The 25,812-nt window shown below is 40.8% G+C and overlaps 1 protein-coding gene across 1 annotated transcript; it reads right to left on the bottom strand.

The window, feature by feature from the left end:
* Positions 1-6,439: 6,439 nt before the first annotated feature.
* On the bottom strand, positions 6,440-15,819 carry dusp14 (dual specificity phosphatase 14). Its single transcript, XM_071496930.1, has 2 exons — positions 15,536-15,819; positions 6,440-8,028 (listed from the first exon to the last, which is right to left on the bottom strand). The coding sequence occupies exon 2, from the start codon at positions 7,919-7,921 to the stop codon at positions 7,280-7,282; it is 642 nt and encodes a 213-aa protein (XP_071353031.1). The 5' UTR covers positions 7,922-8,028; positions 15,536-15,819; the 3' UTR covers positions 6,440-7,279.
* Between the last annotated feature and the right edge of the window lie 9,993 nt (positions 15,820-25,812).

The raw sequence follows: 25,812 nt of genomic DNA, 5'->3' as shown, positions 1-25,812 counted from the left end.
ACTATTCCTGTAACACACTTTAAAATCAGCCATGCTCTTTTTGGATTATAAGTGGTGATTTTCTGGATTAAGTCATACTGAATTTCAGTTTAAGTACAAACTACAGCTTTGAAATGAGGCAGTCATTTACTTCACTTTTGATCTTACTCTCCCTGCTTCCCCGACTGCTTCCTCTTCCAAATGCATGAATGTTTCGGCACATTTTTCCTCAGTCGTTTCATTCAATAATGTACTTCCTCTGCGGCCAGAGAGGCCTCATCTCCATCACTTTGCAACAAAATGGAATAAATTCTCCTCCGTCAAGCCTGTGGAGCCATCGCTGGTGGTTGAGCTCAGCCAATCAAATGAGATGTCTGGGGGCTCTGTGAAACCAGTCTCATTATCGCTCTCACACTCGTGTTCAGGTGTGTTCTCCAACATCCATTTTATCTCTCGCCGTTCACTAATTCATTTCCTGCAGAAAATGAATTCCTCTCCTCTCACGGTGAACACCGGGATTACAGAAAATTACAAATGTTGAAATCAATTACTGAATGAGGCTGTGTAATTTGAATTGCAGACAGTCTCTCACCTTCCTGTACCTGTCATCTTCACGCCTATTTTCTGTGATGCTGTGCAGAAATGATCGCTCAGGGAAAGATGTGAGATTTAAGTGCTACTCTGCTGCATTGACTGCTGCTCTTTGGTGTTTCATGGCCATGGTCAATCACATTATTTATTAAAAGCAGCTGCTTCTGCACATTAAGTTCAACTTTCACCCTCACGAAGAGTTTGCTGTCTGGTTTACTTTCCTCCAATTGTATTTCCATTTATCCACAGGCAATCTGGATATCTCTCTAAAGCTGGTGCAAAAAGCAAAAGCTTACAGGGGAGAAGTAGAAATATTAACAGTGTCTTCTGTGGATGATGAATAACCTTACATTTCTTCTGGACTTTTGAGGCTGATAGTGATATTAGAAATTTTAAAATATCTCAACGATCTATTTGCTTCTCAACAAACACAAAAAATCAATTATCATCATTATAAACATTGTTGCCCAGGATGCCCCTAACTTCATTGTTAAAGAATTTAGGGTTTAGTGGGAAATGATAGTTTTGTACTATTGACAAACATCAACCTTGGTCTCTGAGAGACTGTTCGTCTATGACACCTGGAACAAAAGCTGCAGCTGCAGAGCTTATATTGTGCTTATTGTGCAAATTTCTAACACATTAGTGATAAATCAAATAATGAAAACATAGTGTAGTCTCATTATTAGTCTCTTATGGCCCCTGGGCAGTTGCCCAGTTGATAATCCAGTTTTGCAACTCATTGTTGGTTTTGGTCTTTTCAGGGGTTTGTCAACAACAATTAGATTATAGAGCAACAACAGTTATCCTTTAACACTAGCTCCCTCTGGGTCACCTTTAGTTAAAACCAAGGACCAAAAGGTGACACTTAAGTAGATTTATGATGCCTCTGTTTCTCCATTAATGACCTGGGCACAAATATTAGTCATTTTCACTGCTGAGATGTTGTGTAAAAATTGAAGCTTCATGGCTTGCAGTCCTTTTGCCTCAGTCTCTGTTCTATCAATCAGTTCAGACAACTGAGGCTTCAGAGGCGACGGACAGACGAGTCACTGTTACACCACAGAGGCGACACACTCAGTCAGCCGCTCACTGAGGAACAATGACTTGTTTCACTACAGTCTAAATTATATCAGCCAAGGTCTCCCACTGTGCCACAGATGATCCTCGGTCTGCTGTGAGACTGAGACTGTTGTTTTTTATGCTGTTATCAGTGCTGGAAGACGTATGCAGATAATTTATTTCAGCAGTACTAGAACAATGTAAAAACACCCTTTTACAGTCTCTAAAGTCCTGCATTCAAAATCTTAATATGAAAGTATTTATAGCCATATGTGACAAAAGCTTCAAAAGTAAAAGCATTCATTGCGCAGAATGCCGCGCTTCACACTTACATATACTGGGATTACTATCACTCTAGCTTTCTAGCTAAAGCTCCTGAAAAACCTGATTTTGCAGTGCAGTTTTTAATGTTTTGAAACAAAAATCTGTATCTTGAAACTATACAAAATAAGGTAGCTTCCTGCACAGTTTACTTGATTTTAGAAAACTTTCAAGAGTTTTTTTTTCCTTGGTAAGACAACAAACCGTGTTGCAAAAGCCGCATATGTTTTGTATGAAAAATAATCTGCAATATATGCAAGGTAACTAGCTGCCAGATAAACAGGTACAAGAAAGTGAAAAGTATAATATTTCCCTTTGAAACGCAGTGGAGTAGAAATGTAAAGCAGCAGACACTCAAGTAAATACTCGGTAATGTACAAGTACCTCAAAACTGTATTTACATACAGTACTTGAGCAAATGTAGAGAGTTGTTTGCAGCTGTTGTGAGACCAAAAAATACATACTTTGAATCACATGTGGCAGTCGAAGCATATGTTTCTGTGTGGCTAAATCAGGCTGTCAAATTCAAACTATAATGAGGGTGGTGAGCCTGAATATGCAGCAGCAGTCGAAGCAGCATGTTTATATTAATAACCGGCCTTGTGTGTATGGCCTTGTTAAAATGGAAATGCAGGATCTACAACTAGTGATACGGGAATAGCGCTGGAGCTCATGCTGATTATGGTGAATTATTAAAGGCTGTATAATTTGAAGCCTAGAGAAGCCATGATTCAGTAATTCATTGCAGCTACAGCAGATGTTCATATTAGCTTTGTGTGGTTGAAATAAAACCTGCCCAGACAGACATGCAGGAACTGCGATTACGTTCAGGAACAATTACAGGGCCATAGCCAGGGTTTTAGAAACAGGAAGGTCACAAGCACAAAGTCCCTGACAACCACCCAACCCTCATTCATTTATTTTATTAGCCACCAAAAGTCTGTGACTTTCCTTTTTTGTTTGTTTGTTGAGCTGTATTTTCTGTCTTAATCACAGACATTTACACACTTTCAGGACATAATTATAGGAGGGAGAAATATTTAATCCCACCAATTTGATATTTTGTGTCTAAAACACTAAAATGCAAAGATATTTAGTGTAAAAAAAAAAAAACAGAATGAGCCTTGAAAACCCACCATTTGTAATATGTATGCAAGTAACATAACCTCCTCATCAATGTAGGAAAAGTAAAAATAAGTCAGACATAATACAGAGTCCTCTCTGGTAGCTGTGCCCCTGTATGTTTAGTTGATTGACAGAATTTTTTTGCAGTTGTTTATGAAGCAACATGTTGCAACAAGTTGGTATGAGGTCTACAATTTTCACCATTTTAGTAAAGCCTGTTAGCATCTTAACGTTTGCTAATTACTGAGGCTGATGGAAATGTCCTCAGTTTTATAAACCACAGATCTGACAAATTAACATTTATATTTTCTCGAGTCAAATTTAAAGGATGACAAAAGTTACAACTATTCATACCTGAGGGCCTTGGCTATCTTTAGGAAATTTCAAATCAACTTCACACTGGTGCCAGTGCGCTGCGGCACTAGTGGAAAAGTTAGGTGATCGCCAAAGTCAGGAGAACTTCATCCTCTGGGGATCAGAAATACAAAATGTACAATCTGTACAGAATTTTATGGGAATGCATCTGATAGCTGTTGAGCTATTTCAGTCTCAACTAAACACACACTGCCATCGGCAGAGCCACGCTGCTGGCACGGCAACACGTCCAATATTAGGTGGTTTCAGCCTTTAATGTTTTTTATGTTTTACATAATTGTAAATTAACTATCATTGCATTTTCTGCCGTTGGTTGGACAAAATGATCAATCTGAAGATGCTATTCTAGGCTTGAGGAAATTGCAATGGATGTTTTTCTCTAATTTCATTTTATCATTCAAACATTAATTCACCAATAATAAAATAAATAAATAAATAAATAGTTTGCTGCTGCTCACCAGTGTTAGATGTTTCCCGTTGAGTTGGCATCATATGAATGTCATCTCCTCAAACTTCATCAGCGCCGTTCGTTCTGCATGGCCTGCACCGCTGGAGCCTGGCCTGCTCTGATGCTCAGGATGATGCAAATGGCTCTGCTTACTGCTTTAATGATAGATGATAATATCCTGCTGCTGGTGAGGGATGTGTTTACTTTTAGCGCTTGACTATGCCCTGGAAATCATGTGCATTTGTACTCACATTAACACAGTGAGAATGAGGAGGGGGGGATGCGGGGGAAGGAGAAGAAAAAGATTCTTTTTTTTTTTTTTTGCTGGGAGAAAATGGTGTGTGCAGTGTATAATTTGGACCCATCACTTGTGCATCTCCGCAGTGGTCGGCCTGTCATCGTCTCTGTGGGTAATGGAATTCATTGTCGAGACCACTCTGGAGGTCCCTCAGAAGTGTGGGCACAAGACAAATAGCGCTCATCAATATCTGCCTGCTGCTCTGTAGCCACAGCAAATGAGAATGAATGACAGAACGTCTCTTTGACATGTGAGGACATCTCTTGGGGAAAATGGCTGTGCAGGAAAAACATCAAGAAGCATTTGGAGGAGGAATCACTGCAGCCTGTTCATGTGAAAACATCTCTCCAGACGTCTCCAGGAGTAATTAGAAAAACAGATTCTGATGAGAAAAGTTTGTCAGCTTTTAAAGTAAATGTACTAAATGTTTCTGGTAAAAGACTGAAATATTATGCATATCAAACACAAACAGTAGCATGAACACTTTTTTTTTAATTTTAATATCACTGTCTTGGGGCATAAATTTATTTTTGAAAAGTCAGATTACAGATTGCAGTGAGAACAAGAACATCTTTCTCCTCCTACAATCATCTACCCCTGAACTTTTATTCTTTTTATTTAAATTGAAATATCACACTTAATCTATTGTGGCAGAAAAGCACTGTTGCGCTGATCTCTGTGGGTTGAAAATGTCAACTGTGCTGCACTCACGACAGAAATCAACATCGCTGCTGCGAGGGGTCTCCTAGATGTCTGGCCACATCCAACAATGACACTATACTGCACTGCTGTGTAGGGGTGAGAGTCAAGACGATAAATCACTACACAAAACTAACGTGATAATGATGGTATCGCAGCACAGCTGATTCTGTGACAGGACAGTCATCTGATACAGCCGGTACTGAAACGATGATTTGAGATTAGTTGACATTTGAAGATCTTGAACAGTTTGGACAATTATTTGTTTCCGGCTCCAGGTTCTAAAATGTGATGATTTACAGATTCTTTTCTCTTGTTCTTCTTTTATATCATTGTAAACATCTTTATATCTTTTGGACTGTTTATTGGACAAAATAAGTAAAATGAGGATGTCAGTTCAAATGCACCGCACACTGATCATCTGACGTCCAACACAGACAGAAGCAGTAAAAATTCTGCTTCACACTTACAGGTTTACATAGAAAACAATGGGTGTAGGTGTTTTGACGCATGTCATATACTCCTGGTATGTTACCTTTTGGACTTCATGACTTTTGATGGACATTTTTCACTATTTTCTAACGTATAATGAATCAAATAAAGGTGGCTGTACTACAAACAAAATGTCAGTTCAGGCTGTTATCCAAAGTTACAAAGATAAAAATGTTTCTTCTGATGCATGATGTATGTTGCAGATGAGTGTTACCCTTTGGGACTTTTGGTAGGTATTTCTCAGAATTTTCACTTTTTTGAACATTTGTTGAATTGACAGAAAAAAGTATACATGGATTAATCGATTGAGGAGGTAATTATTAGTTGCAACCCTGGATGAATCAAAATGAACTCCAAGTTAAAAGGTACCCTATGGAGTTTTTGACCTTTAGTAATGCTTGTATTTTAGGTCCCCATGTTTTTAGTTTTGCACACATGCATCCTTATGCGAGTGGTGAACACAATACACCTTCCTGCTAATGGTTTCATAATATACACAGATATGGGTGGCAGTAATGCTGGATTTGAAATATATATTAAAAAAAAATCTTCTTGTTTTTTATCAAAATGTTTATTAGACCACAAGGATACACACAGTGGGTCAATACACACACAATAACTTTTGTATAAACAAGAAAACTCCAGAGGGTACCTTTAAGAGGAAGATGTGCCTCTAGAATAGGAAGAGTGAATGTCAATGAGCCTGAATCCATACATTGTATTTGTTGATATTGCGTATTGTGATTTACTGCGATGTCATTTTTTTTTGTCTCACCCTTACAACTCTATATATATGTAAACATTACTTTTAAAGCGTGGAAAGCATGTGCAGCCAAGTGAAAACTTCGACCACTAGACGACGGCAGAAGTAGGATTGTCAGCCTGTGTGGCGTGGCTCTTCAGAAGAGCGCTGAACCACACATGTAGGCCGTTTTACAGACAGAAACAAGATGTGTTTTCTGAACTGCACTGATCTCTCTGGAACCTTACTCGAATATGGACACAAGGCAAAAACAGTGAGATAGAAAATATTCTTCAAAGCATCTATCATAGAGCTAACAGTTCCCTTGAGACGGCAGATTTTTTTTTTTTTTTTTAATACAGCATCAAATAGCACTACAATAACATAGTGTGGTCACAGGACAGAACAGTCAACCCTGTGGTACACAGGAGCTTCCCCTAAACCTTGATTTTAGCGTACATCTTTTGGATTTTTACCTTAAAAAAGGTAGATATAATAGCATCTTTAAATGTTCAGTTAAAGAGCGCTATAATAAGTTTTTCCTCACTATCATTACATCCCGATAAAATAATTTTGTCTATATACTTTTTTTTCTGTACACTTATCTTAAATGCTACCATAATTTGAGAGCATGCTGCTGCCCTTACACCAAAGATTACTGCAAAACTGGCACAATACCACCACAGGACACCACGTCAGGAAAAGGACTTCAGCCACACCACTGTCAGAGCTGCAGAGTCTTGAGCACAGCTAACACCTTCACAGAGCGCTCGTCCCCCCACTGGAACTGGAAAGATTGACAGCACTGACTTCCTCGCTCTTCTGGTTTTGGTGTCTGACATAGTCGTGGTCCCAATCGATCCTTTGGTCCGAAGGATTCTGGGCTTGAAGTGGCCTTGCTCCCACTCAAACACTAAATAGAGGCAACTGGTTGGATGAACAGCACCATCGACAACCAGTGTTTGGTTAGGCTCCCTCTGTCCAAGCGCACCAATACTCATTAAATAAGCTTCACACAGATCTACACTCACACACATCTCACTTCCCCTGTCCAGAACAGGCATGAACCTGCAGTCCAGAAGGGCGAAAGGGCTCATCTTCACTTCCCTACTCGATCCCTCACTGTGGACGGTTGGCGCAGCCTCCCTCACAGGCCCCAGTACGGAGCCAGGCTCCTGCGGTCCCTCTCATAAACATCTGGTATGACCCCATAGGGTGTCTGCACCATCTTAACAGAGTTTCTACCAAACAGCTTCCTCTCATACTCGATGAGCTGGCGCCAGAAACCGCCATTGGGCCTGATGACAGGGCGGCGGGCTTTGACCCAGGCGTGGGCCTCGGCCAGGGACACGCGGTGATACTTCATGAGGTACGCCAGGCACAGAGAGGCTGAGCGGCTCACCCCTGCTGCGCAGTGCACAAGCACCGCCCCTCGCTTACGTCCCACGCTGTGGATCTTATCAGCCACGCTGTCGAAGTACAAGGAGATGGGGGAGTGGGGCATATCCGCCAACGGGACCTTTACATACTCCATGTGAGGCCAGTTGAAGTTTGGGAGCTCGATGGTGGCATTGACCACGCAGGTGATGCCTTTAGACAGCAGCAGGCTGCGGTTTGATGCCACGTTCCCTCTGCTGAGGAAGAGGTTGGGGGTGATTTGTGCGATGCCCCCCAGCAGGCTGCCGTTCTCAGGCAGCAGCCTCGGCACCGCAGTGGGCACCATGGAGCTGCGATGGTGGTGGTGGTGGTGGTGGTGGCTGTGGAAGAAACCTTGGCTGCGGGAACCCATGGAGGAATCAAGAGGGCTTCAAAAAGGACAGTGAGGTAAAGAAAAAAAAAGAAAATCCTTCAGCAGCTCAGAGTCATAGTAGTGAAGTGGGACCAGCCAGACAGCTCCTGTAACACAAAGAGATTTCACTTTCAATCTAAATTAAACATTTTCTTATTTCAGTGAAGGCTGAGCACTCAGGCTGACAAACATACAAACACTTCACAAGGACGAGTAACATCACTTCTGTTTGCAAAGACTTCAAAACAAGGCTGCTGTAATCCTTTTTTTTTTGGATGGCATTGTGCTGAGACGGTTGTTTCCAGGAAATGTTTTCTTCAGTCTGAGTCTGTCTTTAAACTCTAAAAGCCCAGACAGACACAGCTGTTAAAGAGTCACACTAGTTGACTAGTTCAAAAACATGCTGCTGTGAGGCTGTGACCCACTGATCCAGTCTTCAAATGACAATTATATCTTTTCATGAATCCTCAGACAGATTCACAGTGTCTCCATCTCAGCTAGAGAGGCCGCTCCATCTCTGCTCTTTGTGTCTCTGCATTCTGGTTGAATGGCCTCCATGCTGCACACTGAGACGTGCCTCCCTCTGCCATGTGAGCACAGACCCCCCTGGAGGCATACACTCACCTCATCTCATGTTCATCCATCCACGGCCCCCACATACAGATTACATCTCTCGTCTCCCTGGCTATTGCTGCTTTTAATGTCGTTCTGGATGGCAGCAAACGGCAGGGTGGAAAGTAATCATATCCTGTATGAAACCGAAATGTGCTGATAACACACTTCGTTTAAGCACCAAATTTGCCAAAGTTTATTATTCTAATTCCATTTTCTTTTTCCAAAGAGGATGATTAAAACGAGCCTCCTTACTTGCTTTTATGAGCTGTGACATGTACATGAAGATGCACGAGCCATAACTTGAAGAAAAACATATTATAAGAACTCTAATGTGACGTTTCTGGCCGTGCTGTATATGATGGAAATAGCCTCCTGTACCAATACTTAAGTTATCAGCAGAGAGCCCACAGCTCCAGGCGCTACTTCACACACTGTTGCACTTGTCGTGCGTCATCCACACCTTGTGCAGCAGTCTGGCCGGCAGCTCTTTTTTCTTTCATGTTCAGCTACAGTCTGGTTAACAAGACCCACGGGTCAACTGCTTTAAACTGGAATTCAACCTGCAGAAAAAAAACCACCTGATCACCTGCTGTCACCTGCAAAGGCAGCACGAGAAAAATGGGGATACTTCTCATTGATTCAACTGAAATCAAAAACAGGAGTGGAAAGACGTGAATTTGAATACACCTGCAGGACTGACATTGGCAATGAAACCGTGATGGCAGCTTTGTGACCCAGTGACAAATTTCTACCTCCTCATCCTTTAACAGCCCCCTGCAATATCAAGTTTTTTAAATATCATAGAAGACATATCTTTAGCAAAATAAACAATTAACATCATGGCTGCATATTTCCACCTTGGAACGGCAGTGAACCAATGAGTTTTCTCTTTTTTACTTTTTATGTGGGGAGAGAACGTTGAACAAAATATTGATCATGACAGAGAATTTACTTAAAAAGGCGTCTGCAGGGGAACTCAAATCTGTGGTTTTCCGCATCTGGGTCAGGAGCCGCACAGTGGGTTGCATGATTAGTCTGAGTGGTCATGTATTCTTGAACAGGATAGGAATCAGAAAACTATTTCTGCCATACAAAAAGTATGCATTTTTCCACACGTTTCTTGTTTTCTAGAGAATTGCTGAATAATTTTGCTTCTCCAGGCCTCTAAAAATAAAACCGCACCTTTCGGTTCAGATGGTCACAACATAGGGGGTTGCAAAAATAATGGGAGCTACTGCTTTAAATGTTACATCACAAAGGCCAAAATAAAAAAAAACAACAGTCGTGAAACCTTTTCTTCTTCCCTGCAAGATATTCTCGACTAACATAAAACACAAGAAACACAGAGTTTCAAAATTGCAACACCACCTTTTAGTGGTTTTATTACCTAAAGTTTGCATAAAAATGGCAAAAGAAGTATCCAGTACAAAATACTGCTTTTACACTAAAATCCTCATCTAGCCAAGGGTTGGAGCTGCCTTGCTTCATCATTAACTTCCAGCTGTAAAAAAACCCTCGACTCCTATCTATCACAGCTTTGCCATCTCAGCACGGTCTGTTTCTCTTTCCACAAAAATATAAAGGGATCAAAAGGCTAAAATAACCCCCCCCCCCCCCCCCCCCCCCCCCTCCCCTGTTCAGACAGTCTCTCTGGCTTGTTCCCAGTTGCCAGTCACCCTGCTCTTTGCCTCTGAAACCGTTGCCATGGTCGTGATCGAGCTGTGGTGCAGCTGATTCCACCTTCCTCCGCACTGCCCTGTCGCCACTGATGATGATGATACAACACATACTCTGATCCTGACTCTGGAAAACGGGTGTTTCCACCAAACCACATCAGGAGATGGTCAGCGATACATCAGAGCAGCACAAATAATACCTAAGTATGAAAAAACCTGTCCCCCACCGTTTGTGTGGTCCATTGTTGTTCTGTTCAGGCAGTTCACTCAGTGATGGTATTTCGGATCAAAGCAAATCACCTGTGTCAGCTTTTGTCCCACTGAATTCAAGCTGAAACTATTAGTCCATTAATAGAAAAACTGATTGACAGGAAATGAATCTGCAATTATTTTATTATTGATTTAACTGATGGAAATTATTTTTCAATCAAAAACATCAAACATCCTCTGGTTCCAGCTTCTTCAGGTGTGAAGATTTGCTGCTTTTCTTGCTTCTTAAAATATATAATAAATTTATAATGTTCGGGTTTTGATCTGTTAGTCAAAGAAAAAGAAAAGGAGTTTGAACACACATATCCTTGGCCTAAAGAGAATTCTTAAGAGAAGGAATAAAGAAATAATCAGCCGTAAACAAATGTACTGCGATATTGATGTCCTACAGGTATAAAATAATACAAATATTTATACACATTATATAAATTATAGGCTGATAATCAGACTGAACTGCCCTTTCTTTTTCACTTCTTTATTCAGTCTTACATCATAATTACAGGCTATTAGTCATTTATGTGTGTTTGGGGGGGGGGGGGGTATCTTGCTCCAATCAATCAATCAATCAATCAATCACTACTGACTGGTTCAGTAGCAGTGCAGTTAAAGCTGCTCTCATTACTGTTATTATTCTAAAAAAGGTATAATGTGACAGGTGTTGGTTGTAGTCATGAGCCCACTGATAATTTTCGCCAGGCTGTAGTTGCCCTCAGCTCAGTGGAGCATTTTATCATCTTTCAGCTCATTGTTTTTGTTTTTTCAGCGCACAACTTCACTGTTTTGCGTCAGTCTTGTTTACAGATGCAGCAGGCAAAGAAAAGCTCTGAGAAACTCCCTGTAAACCCACTGTGCAGTAACCTGCCAGACATTTTGAGGACAGTGGGTCTACAGCTTGTTGCACTGCCGACAAATGATGAAGGAAAAATCAATGACTGCAGGTTTAAAATTTGTCATTTTGAATTGTAGGAATCAGTTGATTTAAGAGCGGACATATCTGTAACAACCTGTGTGCCTGTGTTGGTTTCATCCTTCTTACCATTTTTGTGGCTATTTTTCTGGCTCTAACGCAGACAGATGATGTCCCCATTCTTAATCCCACCTAACAAGGCTCTGATCTCAGTCTGCTCTGTGTTTTTTTTTTTTTACAGTACCCATCAATGAGCACAACAGCAGACCTATGTGGGCAGCAATTCTGAGGTCTGAAACCAGGCAACAAATGAGAAATCTTGCCATAGTTAACAAATGGGAAGACTCTGCCACAATCTTGCTTGCATGACATGCAACAATAATTTTCAATTCTTTAAATGTGATTAACTGATTTGTCTGTAAAATGTCAGAAAATAGTAGGCCATAGATGTATAAATGTAGAAAAAGGTGCCTGCTATAATTTCTCAAAGCCCACAATAATTTATTTATATTGTTTGCTTTATTTGACAGAGCCTAAAATCTAAAAGAATTTACAATCAGATATGATTGATCAGATATACAAACAATTACATTTGAGAGCAACTAAAATAATTAATTGATCATCAAAATAGTTGCTAATTAATCTTCTGTTGATCGATTAATCAAGTAAATATTGCAGCTCTACTGGGACACACAGTTGACACATCGATTCATGGACATGTGTAACATATATACCATCAGCTGAGATAAGTACAAACGCTGTTGCTGCAGCAGCCTACTGACCATCGTACAAGACAGTGGCAGCCACATCAACAGAGAGATGAGGGCGATAAGAGAGCCAAATAATCCCTGGCCCTCACCAAAGTGCTGATGTACCACAGATTTGCTCCATCCACATGGTTATTTATACCCCAGGCTGGGCAGGAATGAGGTTGCAGAGAGCGGAGGAGGGAGAATTATGCAGAGGCTGTCGCCACAGAAAACTCTACTGTATGTTGGAGATACTGGGGATACTGCAGCTCACTGTCAATCAAATTTGCTGTGAGGATTAATTCTTCAAAAAAGGAGAAAAAAGAAAAACAAAGAGGGTCGGTGGCATTCACAGGACACTGTGCTACAGAGTTACCGCACGCCCTGACTTTTGCTCAAGATAAATTTATAACCAGATTTCATGCTTCATCCTCTTATATTCTTGTCTTGATGTTGCAGAAACAGCCCCCCCCTCAATCATTCATGGTGGAGTGTCAACAGGTGGTCCCACCTAACAAATCTTCGTACGCACATCTCCATTACTCTCTCTGTTGGGAGATTCCTTAGGGGTCCGGTTACACCTCTGGCAAGTGGAAACGTGACCCACCCACAGGAAAGCTATAGTGGCAACCTTAATGGTGAAACCTCAACGACACCGGATCATTTCTCAACTTGGTGAACGTCAAATTCCTGACTGACACTTCCTCATGCCACAGAACAAGATGAATGAAATGAGCGAAATAAGTGGAAAAGGTGCAAGCAGACACCCTCCTCTCAGCACTGTCTTTCAATCAAAGGCAATCCATTTATTCAGTCTGAGCAATTTCTGAAAGCGACTGCAGTCTAGATAATAATCAGGACAGAGTGAGGAGCACTGACAAGGATGGTGTTTTTGAGGCGGGACACAGCTTCTCAAATTCATCCAAACACAACTGGGTGCAGCCTCTCAACCCACAGATGAAGCTGCTGCACACAAAGCACGCTCTGATGTCAACTGATGGAGAGTCAGGATAGAAACAGAGGGACAAATTCCATAAGGGTTCACGAGGGTTTGGCTTTGGCACCTTTCTGCAACAGCAGCGGCTGGGTGCTGCTGACTCAGTCCACAGTGTTACACCTCACCATGTCGCACGCTGACACATGTAAACAGTCAAAACACGAAGGCTGAGATAAGGCCACGTCACGTAGAGAGACGAGGTGAGTGCAGGTATGTACTGCAGAACAGAGAAAACACTGTGGCATGTACAAATCATACTTTCAGTTTTCAGATATCTTACATAAAGTAGCCATTACAGAATGCAATTTTGATTAAAAAGCCACATTTGCAACAAGTAGTGTTACTGTATCTATCAACAAAGCAGACAAAAGATAGACAGAGACTAACTGGACAGACTCTACTTTTAATCAATGAAAAAATGACACACTGAACAGAATCTAATGAGGCAGACTTTTCATTAAAACGGGGGGCAACAGCAGTGAAGTCGATTCATCGTTAGACACTAGACGTAAAGATAATCAGCAACCATTCTGGTGAGTGATTCATTGTTTCAATAATTTCTCAAGCAAAAATGGTCAAAAAATGCTAAATATTCTCTAGTTCCATCTTCTAAAATGAGACACTTTGCTGTCTTTCTTGAAAAAATGAGAGATCTATGCCTTTTGGATTTACAAAACAAGACATTTGAAGACATACCCTTGGAATTTGGGAAACTGAGATGAATATTTTTGCTATTTTTTTTAATTTATGGACTAAAATATTTATCAGTCGATAATGATAATCATTATTTGCAGCCCTGTATCAAACAGTCCTGAATTGATTTGTTGATTGGCAAAAATTCATAATGCAGCATGGTTTTCAAGCAAAATTTCCCAAAACTGTATTAGTTCTAGCTTCTTAAATGTTCGAATTTTGCTGCTTTATATGACAGCTTTGATAGTAACAGAGTATATCAGAGCTTTGAACTGCAGGTCAGATAAAACAAGCAACAGATGACAAATTGGGACCAAAGAAGTTCAAATTTCTGACTTTTTTCTTGACATTTTATGGACTAATTAATCAATAAATTGATAAAATACTCATCAGATTCATCAATAATGAAGATGATTGTAAATTGCAGCCCTAATATCAAATATATTTCAGCCTAAGGAAGACCAGTCTATTTACACAGCAGGCTACACATCCCCAAATGGATATCTAACTAAGGGACTGTACAAAAAATTCTGATTTGGGGAGGGGGGTTTAAATGTATATTTTACCTTTTAAAATTGCATGACCCACCCCAGTGTTATTAGTATTTCACTTTACCCTTGACTTAGCAAAAATCTGTAACATCCTCCCCTTATATTTCCAAATATAGAACTTATTAAACTAGTAATAACTGATAAAAGGTGAAGCTAATAGAATCTGAGATGGTGTAATGTAATGTAAACGTTAAAATATTAACGGACTACCCAATTTTAACGATAGCTACCACTGCATAAATCTGGAGTGGAATTAGCAATTTCAAAATGTATGGCAAAACTAGCAAAAAGCTTGAATTATAGGCTAACAGAAGTCAAGGTTTTTTTTTTTTGTTGTTTTTGTTTTTTGTATTTTGTTATGATGCAGAAGAAAACCAAAGATAAAACTTCTGGTAGGTATTAGCCTAAATTTTGTGTAATGGGAAAAAATAAATCCCTGACACAGAGTTAGGACTGTTGTCCCTTTGCATGAGGTAAACCATTGTTGATGACCATTGTTTCTTCTACAACTGTTTTTTTTTGGTTTTTTGTAATCCCACAAGAAATTTCTGATCTCAATCTCAAAGAACACATTTTTTTAAATAAAAAAAATCAAGACTATCCTCCCTTTAGCAAAAGCAACAACCCTCTTCCCTAATAATTTGTGCACAGTCCCTAACAGTCCCTGAGGCTTCAACTGTACATCTCCCTCCGGAAAACAGGAATACTGTTTCTGCTTAAGAACATTTTAATCTAAGATGCCTCTTCATTGAAAGAAAGTGTAACTTCCTCTGTCATTCAGTGCCACGGTGTGTGAAAATGTGGAGCTTTAAGTGAATGACTCCACAACTTTATTAATTTATGACTGAGCCGTGAGAGAGTACTGCTCCTCTGTCGAAAATAAGTGTAAAATAAGAAGGAGCCTGTGATGCGAGGATCCTATTTGCACAACACTGCGACATTCAGCTGCTTGTCTTGTCTACAGGCATCAGAAGTGTGGCAGGTGCGCTCGTTTCTTCAAGTCCACTCATCCTTCAACATAAAACTGATCATAATAAGCCCTGAAGATAAATCAATACTGATCACTTCTTTGTGTGATTTTGAATGAAGACCCATTTTACATGAGGTCAGAAATATGTCGATGAACTGCATCCATCACATGTAAAACTCAACTTACCAGTCGACTCTCACTCGGGCAGAGATGGAGGTTTTCAAAGCGCCTTCACCGCCTGCACCGATCCGGAGGACGCTGATCCGCTGCTCTCACACTCCGGACAGATGCCTTCAGTCAGTCCGATCGTGCAAACAGGCAGGAGGATGGCGAGAGGCCAGGTGGTGGGAAACAAACCGCGACACACGACAACATAATGTGAAAGTCAACTGAAATACAAGCCATCAGTGCATCCGCCCGGCTCTCCGCTGGCAGCAGCGGCGTGTACAGGGCAGCGCTGCCCCTGGTATGAGGAGTGATCAGTGCCACACGGAGGAGGAGCAGGAGGAGGAGGAGGAGCAGGAGGCAGGAGGGTAAGTTGGCTGACTGATATGATTGTATGCTTTTCGGTTGGAGGATGCAAGTGTTTTTTTTTTTTTTGGTTTTTTTTTTTGCAGCCGACGTGAACGTCAAATCACTTCCCGGTTCTGTAGAGTTACTGAAATGGAAACGCAGACTCACAACCCTTGTTGAAGGAAGTTCTGTGGTGGTGTACCAAGTTGTAACGGGCTCATTACCGTCCTCTGAGACTGGAGAGCAGAAAAGACTGATACCTCATGTGTGATGAAAACTGCAGATGTAGTGGATGTTTTTTCTCCCCATCTGGCCCAAGGGCCCACAGTGAGCCCACCCTATACTCAAAAACACACCGTGACAAGTCACACAAAGGAGATTTATACGTTTTATTCCTCCCCTCCTCTGATAACCTGTAGCACACTGCAGGTTCCTGAAGCTTTTCAATGGGAAGAATCCGAACACGGCTACAAAATACAACATGTCAGGATCATAACATCTGCCAGCTGACAGCCTGGGTCGTCATTAATGTTAAATATATACACTGAACATTTGCTCTGCCTGCCGGTCACTTGGTTATAACAATAATACACCACCAGACAACAAACTGCAGCATCACTCTCACACTGTGTACAGTGTGTGATCGCTCTGACGTCACACCCGTTTCAGAGCTCAGTGCAGGGCAGTTTCTTTGCATAAGGAGGATGAAATGACTGTAACTGAACATCTGAGGCGCACCCACATTACACTGCATTCACAGCAAAGCACAGTTCGTTCCAGTGCTGTTGAAACATGAGGCACCAGGCACTGACGTGTAGAAATTTAAGACATGAGCTGTGTCCCGATTTCATGTGATTAACCGATTCTTCGCACGATGTAGTACAAACTAATCCTTGTTGCTGTCAATGAAAATCCAAATGGAGAAAGCAAAATATTTTGAAAGGATTCAAAATTTCACCACTTTGTTTGTTTATCAAGAATTAAAGCCCTTTCACTGTATGCATTACTGTCCTTTATCTAGTTAATGCATCGCACTACAAGTCTATAAATAGCACAATGTGCACAAATATATATACATTTTATATACTAACATCTTTATTATTAATGTACTCTAAAATCTGCTTACAGAGACACAGCTCTGGATTCCTGTTTTAATGTTCCCATCCACATCTGGCCATGACTGTTGACTGAAGTTACAGTCAGACCAACATTCAGTAGGTGAAGTGTACTTACATTGTGCACCAGAAAGCAGTAGGGGCAGGAAATACTGCAGGCGGGGTTGCAAACATAAGCTGCGGGGGCTAGCATGGCTAGTAGGCTAACAGCAGCAGTCTGCAGAGTTGTAATTTATACAGTGTCATTAACTGCACTGTCACTGCCCCTCCCTTGTCTGCTGCTTGGATTATTTTGCTATGCAGTTATAAAATAAGAATATACACAAACAATGTTTCCTATTTGAGAGGTCAGACCCACATCTCTCTCAAACTGGCTGGACGTTTGGGGTGGAAGTCAGTTCATCGGAGGCTAAAGTGTCTCACCCTGTTTTATAGCAAGTTTCATATGTTCTATACAACAAACTCTAATTATCATTGTAAAATAAACACGTTCACAACTGCAGGCAGCTTTGAGTTTACAATTTACTGTGCAGCACTACTGAAAGCTGACTGTGCTGAGCATCATTTACTTTAGAAGACAATTTAATGGTGAGTGGAAAGAAATTTAAGTCAGGAGAGAGAATCTGTTGGCAGCCTGCTTCTCCTTTTTCTCTGGCATCAGTAACTCCTCATATAAAAACAGTGGGCGGATCAAGCGCCTCCCCTCACCACAATGCTGAAAACTATTGGTGAGATGTAACAAGGGAGCAAACAAACCTCTTGATAACAAGTGGAATCATCAAAGCCAGACTGACATGCAATTTTGATGGCTTTCACAGTTTGGACTCTTTCAAAGCAAGAAGCCATTTATTGTCCTCAAACTGTTTCTGATGCTTTTTCTCAGAGGTTACTGGAGCATAAAATGTAAAAGTCAGCTTATCAGCAGAGCTGTAGTCTGTGTTTTAGAAATACTGAAATTATACTCCACCAGAGTCCAAAATCCCAAGCTGAAACCCACCCACCCAATAATTTCTGATTAGATACCAAAAAAACTCTGTAAAAAATCTGAAGTATCTAAGAAATAACACAATTTCACAGTTTATTTGTTCATTTAACCCTTCAGTTCATTATGGTCAACATGTTGTTTTGACATTTCTACACTGACAGGTCTGTATACCTGGTAGATAATACTGCATCCCTTTACATTTTTTAGTCTTTCGATATCAAATAGTCAAACACATTCAAACAAGTATAAAAAACCGCAACATGCGTAATATGTGGGTGATCTTAAGATGTAAACATCTTTTCAAACCGTCAAATTCCCAGAAATATAGAGGACATGATCTTGGTGTCCTTAATGTTAACTACGGTCCTGCCTGTCAGTTATATTATATACAATTATTTTCTGACTGATTATACAGTAGATGAAGTTATCTTTAAATTCCAAAAGGTCTATTTTGCAATGCAAACCTATGGTAGGCTACATGGAAACCTTTGCAAGTAAAATAATGTAATGATTTGTGTATATGGCCATGCATCGCAGCCTGCAGCGTGTAATTCATCGTCATTCATTCTAGTGCACAGGCAGCTGCACCATACAAGTGACCGGAGAGGAGGACCTGACACAGCAGCTTCAAATACAACATGAACTGGTCATTTGAATGCCTGCAGAGACACGTGTGATCATGTTGCAGGTCGTGAACTTATAAAACCCAGAGAGCAAACAGAGCGGAGTTGACGATGCAGTAAACAATGTAGGATCACGCTCCACAGCGGCTCAGGCAATATGTTTCCATTTCAGTATGCTGCTGACTTGAAATCTAATTTTATGCACTTGTTTAACACACACACACACACACACACGCACACAAATACACACATTACCAATTTGAATGTTGCCCCAGAACTGTGGCCTACAAGCATATGAAAAATAAATATACTTTCTGTTCTTTAGGTCTGTTATTTCAAATCTCATTATGCGTTGCCTCGATGTCTTCGCAGAGTTTGAGTCAATGGACGATTTGACCAGCTATGGCTGCAAATCTGAGACCTTCAAGTTTGCAGTTAGCATCTGCAGGGCTTTCTGTGCAGCCTTCAGTGAATGTATCCATGTACAAAACCATAATTAGACATGCCTTCCAAAGTCAATCCTATTTCCGAGGGCTCCTGGGGGAGATATTACGCTATCCATAAACCCATGGCCCCTGCCTCAGAGTCACTCCTAATTACATTCCAAATTCAATCAACTGGAAACAAACAGCAGCAGTACCAACTCAAAAAAAAAACTGGTGCAAGGGTGACTCTTTCTGCACATGGAGGAAAAAAAAAAAAGAGATGGGCTGACGGTGGTTGACACATTTTTTTGACCCTGCACTTGAAATGCTATGCATCCTTTTATATGATAAGTACAGAAGAGAGATAAGAGCTAGTGTTGATTGAAATTCACCTGATGAATATTTAAAGAGATGAGGAAATGGTGACAGAAAACGTCTGCGAATGGAAAGAGCAAGATGTAAAAAAAAAAAAAAAAATAGGGCCTGACAGATGTTTAAAAAGTGCTAACCTTGAATTAGAAGAGTGAAAAGCAAGGGAAAGATGGATAGAGAGATAGAGGAAGGAAGATAGAGCTGCAGGCTGCGCAGACAGGGACTGGGGTTCAGACTGAAATGTCAGATGAGTCAGAGGCAGTCTGTGAAGATGCTCCTGTTTAATATGGCTCCACAGTCCGCCGTGGAGGCTGAAAATTTACAATGACACCATCACTGTAATAACAAGCACCTGCAGCCACGTTCTGAAGGAGCTGTCTGCTCTGAATGAGCGGGCAGTGACATTGATTAACCCTGACCGCCTGTGACACAAGATAACTGATGGGCTTGACAGTGTGGAGGGTGCCACAGTGATTTAACCGTAAAATCCTTTGCGCATCCCTCAAATGTGTGGACACTCAATAACCTGTGCTGTTCAGTTACGGCTGCTTATTTACACTTTCTGAGAACCAGCAGAGATCTGTCAATCCAAATGGTAAATTATGAGCACAGTGATCCCATTCAGGCTGCTGAGAATCATTCGGGGAGGATGCTGAAGATGACGGCGAATGCTTTTTTAAGAGTCCTGGTGTGAGAGCTGAAGCAGAAAAACATGCGTGGTATGTGGAAATATTTGCACAAGCTGAGAGGGACCGGGCTGTCCCCAGGCATTTGTGCTGCTCCGTGTCTTTCAGGCAACATCCTTCCTTTCTTCTCCTCCAGGCAGGAGGAGAGCTTCACGAGTTCAACCTGAGGAGTGTGTGACCAAAGCTTCAGCAGATTATCAGAGTGTCTGTGTTGCCTGCTAATATGTTGATGAATGTTTATCCCTGAGAAAGTAAACCAAAGATTGGTCGGCGGTGCTGGAGATGCTAGATGTGGAGTGCAGGAGGGGTGGGGTGAGGGTCTAAATAAAGTTGCTGCTGATCCCACAGGCGCCCCCCCCCCTTTGCTCCAGCTGTGACGGGGGTAAATAGACATGGGATCTAAGTGTTTGCTGTGGCAACATGTGAGAGCAGCAAGGTGGCTGAGCGCAGCATGGAGCCTCCCTGTCACTCTGATCAGCGCTGCTCTGACATCAAGCTCACACATTTACCGCTGTGGAAAAGGAATGAGACGTGAGATCCCTCAGCAGCATCAGACACACATCCTGTTGATATCCATTCTTGAGGACAAAAAAAAATACAGTGGAGGTGTCGCATCTTTTTCCAGTATCATGTCTTATTGAGTGCTGAATGCATTTACTTACTCCCCTTCTTCCATGAAAGTGAGTCAGTGAGAAAAAGCACGTACACAGATGGGATGGGAGGGTGGGGAGGGGGCTACAGCAGACTTCAATTCTGTGCACTGCTCTGGTTAGTCACGACTCCTCTGCCCGGCAGATGAGCATGAGCAACAGGACGTGTGTGTGTGTGTGTGTGTGCGGAGCTGCCCCCTGCACCTCCTCCCCATCACTGCTCCTTCTTTCAGACTTCAGTATGCCACAGACCTGGTTGCCAAGGTAACCTCCCGTGTTGACGGGTTCACCTCTGTGTTAATCACTACCTAGCAACTACGTACATAATATATTATATAGGCTGGTCCTCACAACTTCAAACAGCTGTATGAGGGTGAAGACTTGGTTTCGGGGGTCAGGCTAGAATCAGGATTAGGAGTAGAGTCAGGCATTTAGTTGTGATGGTTAAGGGTAGGGTAAGGGGACAGAGGATGCAATATGTCAAAGTGTGTTCTCACAACTATAGAGACAAACTTGTGTGTGTGTGTGTGTGTGTGTGTGCGTGTGTGCGCCAGGGTTTGTCCTTTTAAGGATGGCTACAACAACACAGAGCAAAGATGTGGGAGACATCTTTTTCCTTTTTTCCCTGAATAGCAGCAAAGTTCAAAATCAATAAGACACCAGCAGAAGAGAGGCTCTAAAACCAATGGATCGATTCCTCTAAGGAGAGCTGTGTTTTCTTTTTAATTTTCAAAACATGGCAGCCTACTTTCACTGCTCCAATGAGAGAAAATAGCACCAAGATTATGCTGTAACTGTGCAAATCACTAAACAGACATGTGACTGACAGTAAATTAACATATCTTAGTGGAGATCACATCATTTCCTCTGTGTCTTGTTTGCTGACCTTCCTCTGTGTTTTCTGTGAGATAAAGATAATTCATCCTGATGTAGATTATGATTCGTTTATGTGATCCTAATTATCTACAGCGGTGGAAAATACATGCATTAACTCAGGTACTGTACTTGAGTACAAATTTGAGGACCTTATATTTTACTTGAGTAATTCCATTTTCTGCTGCTTTATACTTCCTCTCCACTACGTTTCAGAGGGAAATATTGGACTTTGTATTCCACTATATTTATTTATATGTTTAGATAAATAACTCATTTTGTCTTGATGTGGCTGCAAAAGTTCATGTAAGTCCTTTGAAACGCCAAAATTTCTAACTTGGCTTTTAGTCTATAAAGACCTGGAATAAAGAAACACAGCAATTCTAATTCTTGATCTGATTGGTAGAGAGACAGTAAAATTGGCAACCTTTTGTTTTTACAATCTTTTGTCAATGTGTTAAATCTGTGTTAAATTTTTTAGTAACTTAAGTCAGCCATTCTGGATATTGAAATCATATTACATATACCTGCACTAAGATGACAGCACAGAAATTAGTTTTAGACACAAGGTAGGCAGTGGTGGAAAGTAACGAAGCACATATACTCAAGTACTCTATTTAACTACAACTTCAAGGTTTTTGTACTTAACTGAAGTATTTATTTATTCAATTTTTGCTTCTTCATACTTCTACTCCACTTTTTCAACTTCACATATAATCAACAAATAAATTATGACGTACTATTATAGATTTGGATCAGACTTTATTGATCCCCTGGAGGAAATTCACAAGCTATTCAGCAGTATATTAAGTATAATCAAGTAAAATTATCCTTACCTTCACCAGCTACAACATTAAACTGGTAAACACATTAATACATCAATAATCACAACTCAATAACATATTATAGATTATTCTAAAATGTGTCATTCTGCTAAATTCATACCTCTACATTTACTACTTTGCTGAGACTTTTGAACTTTTTCTTGAGTAAAATTTTGAATGCACGACTTTTACTTGCAGCAGAGTATTTCTGCACTGTGGTATTGTTACTTTGACTGACGTAAAGGATCTGAGTACTTCTTCCAGCACTGCTTTGCACTCTTGATCATGAAACGTGTCGGAGATTTCAAAACAGCCCACCAGACACAAACGTGTTCACGGATACAAGGTTGCAAACTGTCAGAATGTGCCTCAGTCTCCCTCTGAGTATGTGGCCTTTATTAGATCAACACCAATACACGAGTTTCCTCGTGAAGGAAGTCGAGATTAATTTACCTTTGAGAGGAGTCCAAGATGAGACGGTTAGAGCAGGAGGCAAACAGTGCGTCTGAGGAGACAGTGTGTGGGTGGCTTGAGAAATGCTGCATCTCTGCACACATGCAGAGCGTTGACACTAACATCTGCTCCATCTGCTGCCCCTGCCGCTACAGCACAGACTACCGAGACAGAGAGAGGGCCGTGCCACAGCATGTACTGGGTGAAACAAGTCTGCTCAGCTTGACTGGCAATATAAGACATATTCTGCATGTAGAATAAATATGTGATTGGTGCAGAGTAAAAAATACTAATTACGTTGTGACTTGTTTATGGTACTTCTTCTATTTCACTGCATCTGATGAATCGCAGACTTGTTGCACCTGATTCTGAAAATCACCTCCTGTAATCTGCTGGTGTTGGATTCATTCACACACCTCCTCTTGATTCAGGGGAGATAAATAGAAGTCACAGACTGACACACATGTCCTTGGAGAAAGAAATAAAGCTGTAGAGACTAATATAATACTCAGCCAACTCAACTTCACCCAGTACTGACCTCTGGAGCTGCAGAAGCTGAACTAAGGGGATATAAAACGCAAGCAAGAGCTTGTGCAAAACATACTCAGCCTGAGTTAAATTGTGCAGCATGCAATAACCCAAAATAGGCATATAATCTGAATCTAAAAAATAATAGGAACATTTATGCTGGACAATAATGAGTACATGTCTTGGTAAGATGCAGTTAACCCAAATTAATTCCAAAGGCAAAATAAAGAGAAACACAACTGGGTCGAAAAGGGGTCAAAACCTAGTATATGGCCGCAGTCAAATCCCAATTTTATAACCACAACATTGTCTGACCAAATACATTAATTAAAGACAAAAACTGTGCTGTGATTTGAGCTGTTCACTCAGAGAGGAAGTTACCTCAACTCCAAAAGGTAACAGACTTTTATTAGAGGCAGGTCTTCATGTCTAACTCCCTCTGTCTGATATGTATTAGTCATAGCGGTATTTTAATATGAAGCCTGATGACTTGTCTCTCTACCCACCACTCTCCTGCCCGTGATCCTGCCAATAAAAGGGAGAGAGGACAGATAAAAGCCTATTTTGTTGACACTAATGAAAAGAAGATGAATTGGGAGAATTTTGAAGCCTTAGTTGACAAATTTTAAAAGAACAACACTTGTATCAGTAAGAACATTTTAATTGTGGACTGACTTAATCAGAAGTGATTAAGCTGAGCCAGAGGATGCATTGTCAATTACCATATAAATAAGAGGGAAGCATTTAAAAAAAAAAAAAAAAGATGTTCCAGTTGTCTATTTACACTTGGCACGAATGAGGACTTATCAATTAATGGAATTTTTACATTATTCTTATACAAGTGTATTTAGGTGACTGCTTTCTCTTTTACATGGTCTTTTTCAATTAAATACCAGTTACTCTGTGTAAATGGGCTGCAAGACAATCAGGCGAGATTTAGCTGTTATTTATCCTACTATATTTGAAAAACTGCAGTGGCTTCATCAGTGATATGCTCGACTTCTCAGCCAGTGTGGAGTTCAGATTTTAGTGCCTCACCTTTTGATAAAAAAAAAAAATTCTGGTCATATTTGTCTGGGTTAACTGTAGACCGATCACCAATTTGCCACTATTTGCAGCCATAAGATCTGAATCATGAAACAGAAAATAAGAGGGAGAGAGGAGAGATTAAAGCCTAGTTTGTTGAGACTGGCTGGAACCGGGTCTTGAGTGTAACAAGGGGAAAACTGTGTCATGTGAAATGAGCAGAACTGAACAGAGCAATTTCACTCTGCTGCTTCTTGTTTATTTTGAAAAGTTGATTTAGTAAAACACATCAGCGCGTGTAAAAAAAATGTCTGGATTTCTTTCCACTCACATCCTCTTAAATCCAAATTCAGTCCCTGCATTTCAGTTCAGACGCTCTTCTGTGGCCGTCTCAACCTTATCATCAAAGGTGGAATCTGCCGTCATAATCAGGCTGTTAGCTGGGGCTGATGTGGCGGCTGCTCTGTGCTCTGATAAGCCTGTTGGAGGCCGGTGGCATGCTTCCTGCTGGCATTACATCCGTGACAGGTCTCTCACGTCACTCTGAGCCCACACGTCCCCAAATGGAGACAGAAAGGATGGAGTCATTCATGCCTCGAAATGTGACACATCCTTTGAAATGCTGACAAAACTATCAGCTCAGCAATAATCAGGCTGCATTTTATGATTCTGAAAATGTTACTATTATCCATCCCCTGGTAACAGCAGTGGTCATTCATTAAGGGGAATCAATGATTATGTACTTGAAAGATGAAAATACAAATGACTGATTCTTATCCAATGACTCGCCTACTTGCTCAAATCAGCTGCACTGAGGTCATTTGTGTGGATTTGAAAGATGCTGTGCCTGTCAGGTCTGCCCTAAAAGCATTTAGCAGGTCTGTATTTCCCAATAATATCTTGGAAAGCTCCTAAAAAGAGCAATGTAATGTGGCACTTATTACAAGCAAAAGGGAGACAAAGTTCATACGATGATTCAAGTTTGCTCCTTCTGTATTAGATTAATATCGTTTACATTTACAGCATCGAGTTAAAACAGCTTCCTGAACCTCATGGAAAGGTCTTACAACAGCACAGTGCAGGATGATTGTTTGGCTGCTCTGAGCTGTTTTATAATGAGTTAGGTCTGCAACTAATGATCATTTTCAATACAATTACTCTGTCAGTTATATTTTGATTACTTGTGTCAGAAAAATGATAAAAATATATGCCAATAACAAGATCCCAGAAGCCAATATCACATTTGTCTTTGTGCAACCTACAATACAAAACCTAAAAACATTCAATCTACAATGATATACAATGAAGAAAACTACCAAGGCTTCACTTTTAAATGGCATTATTCATATTTATAAGCACCAATAGAAAAAACTGCTCCATGTAAATCCAA

The sequence above is a fragment of the Trachinotus anak genome, unplaced genomic scaffold (genome assembly GCF_046630095.1).
Source record: "Trachinotus anak isolate AG129_WGS33_773 ecotype Australia unplaced genomic scaffold, CSIRO_AGI_Tana_v1 ptg000014l, whole genome shotgun sequence".
NCBI lineage: Eukaryota > Metazoa > Chordata > Actinopteri > Carangiformes > Carangidae > Trachinotus > Trachinotus anak.
Note: the sequence above shows the minus strand (reverse complement) of the source record. Positions and strands in the feature narration are given on the sequence as shown.

Bases quoted from the DNA above. Each gene is read 5' to 3' on its own strand.
- dusp14 (XM_071496930.1), bottom strand. From the start codon at position 7,921: ATGGGTTCCCGCAGCCAAGGTTTCTTCCACAGCCACCACCACCACCAC.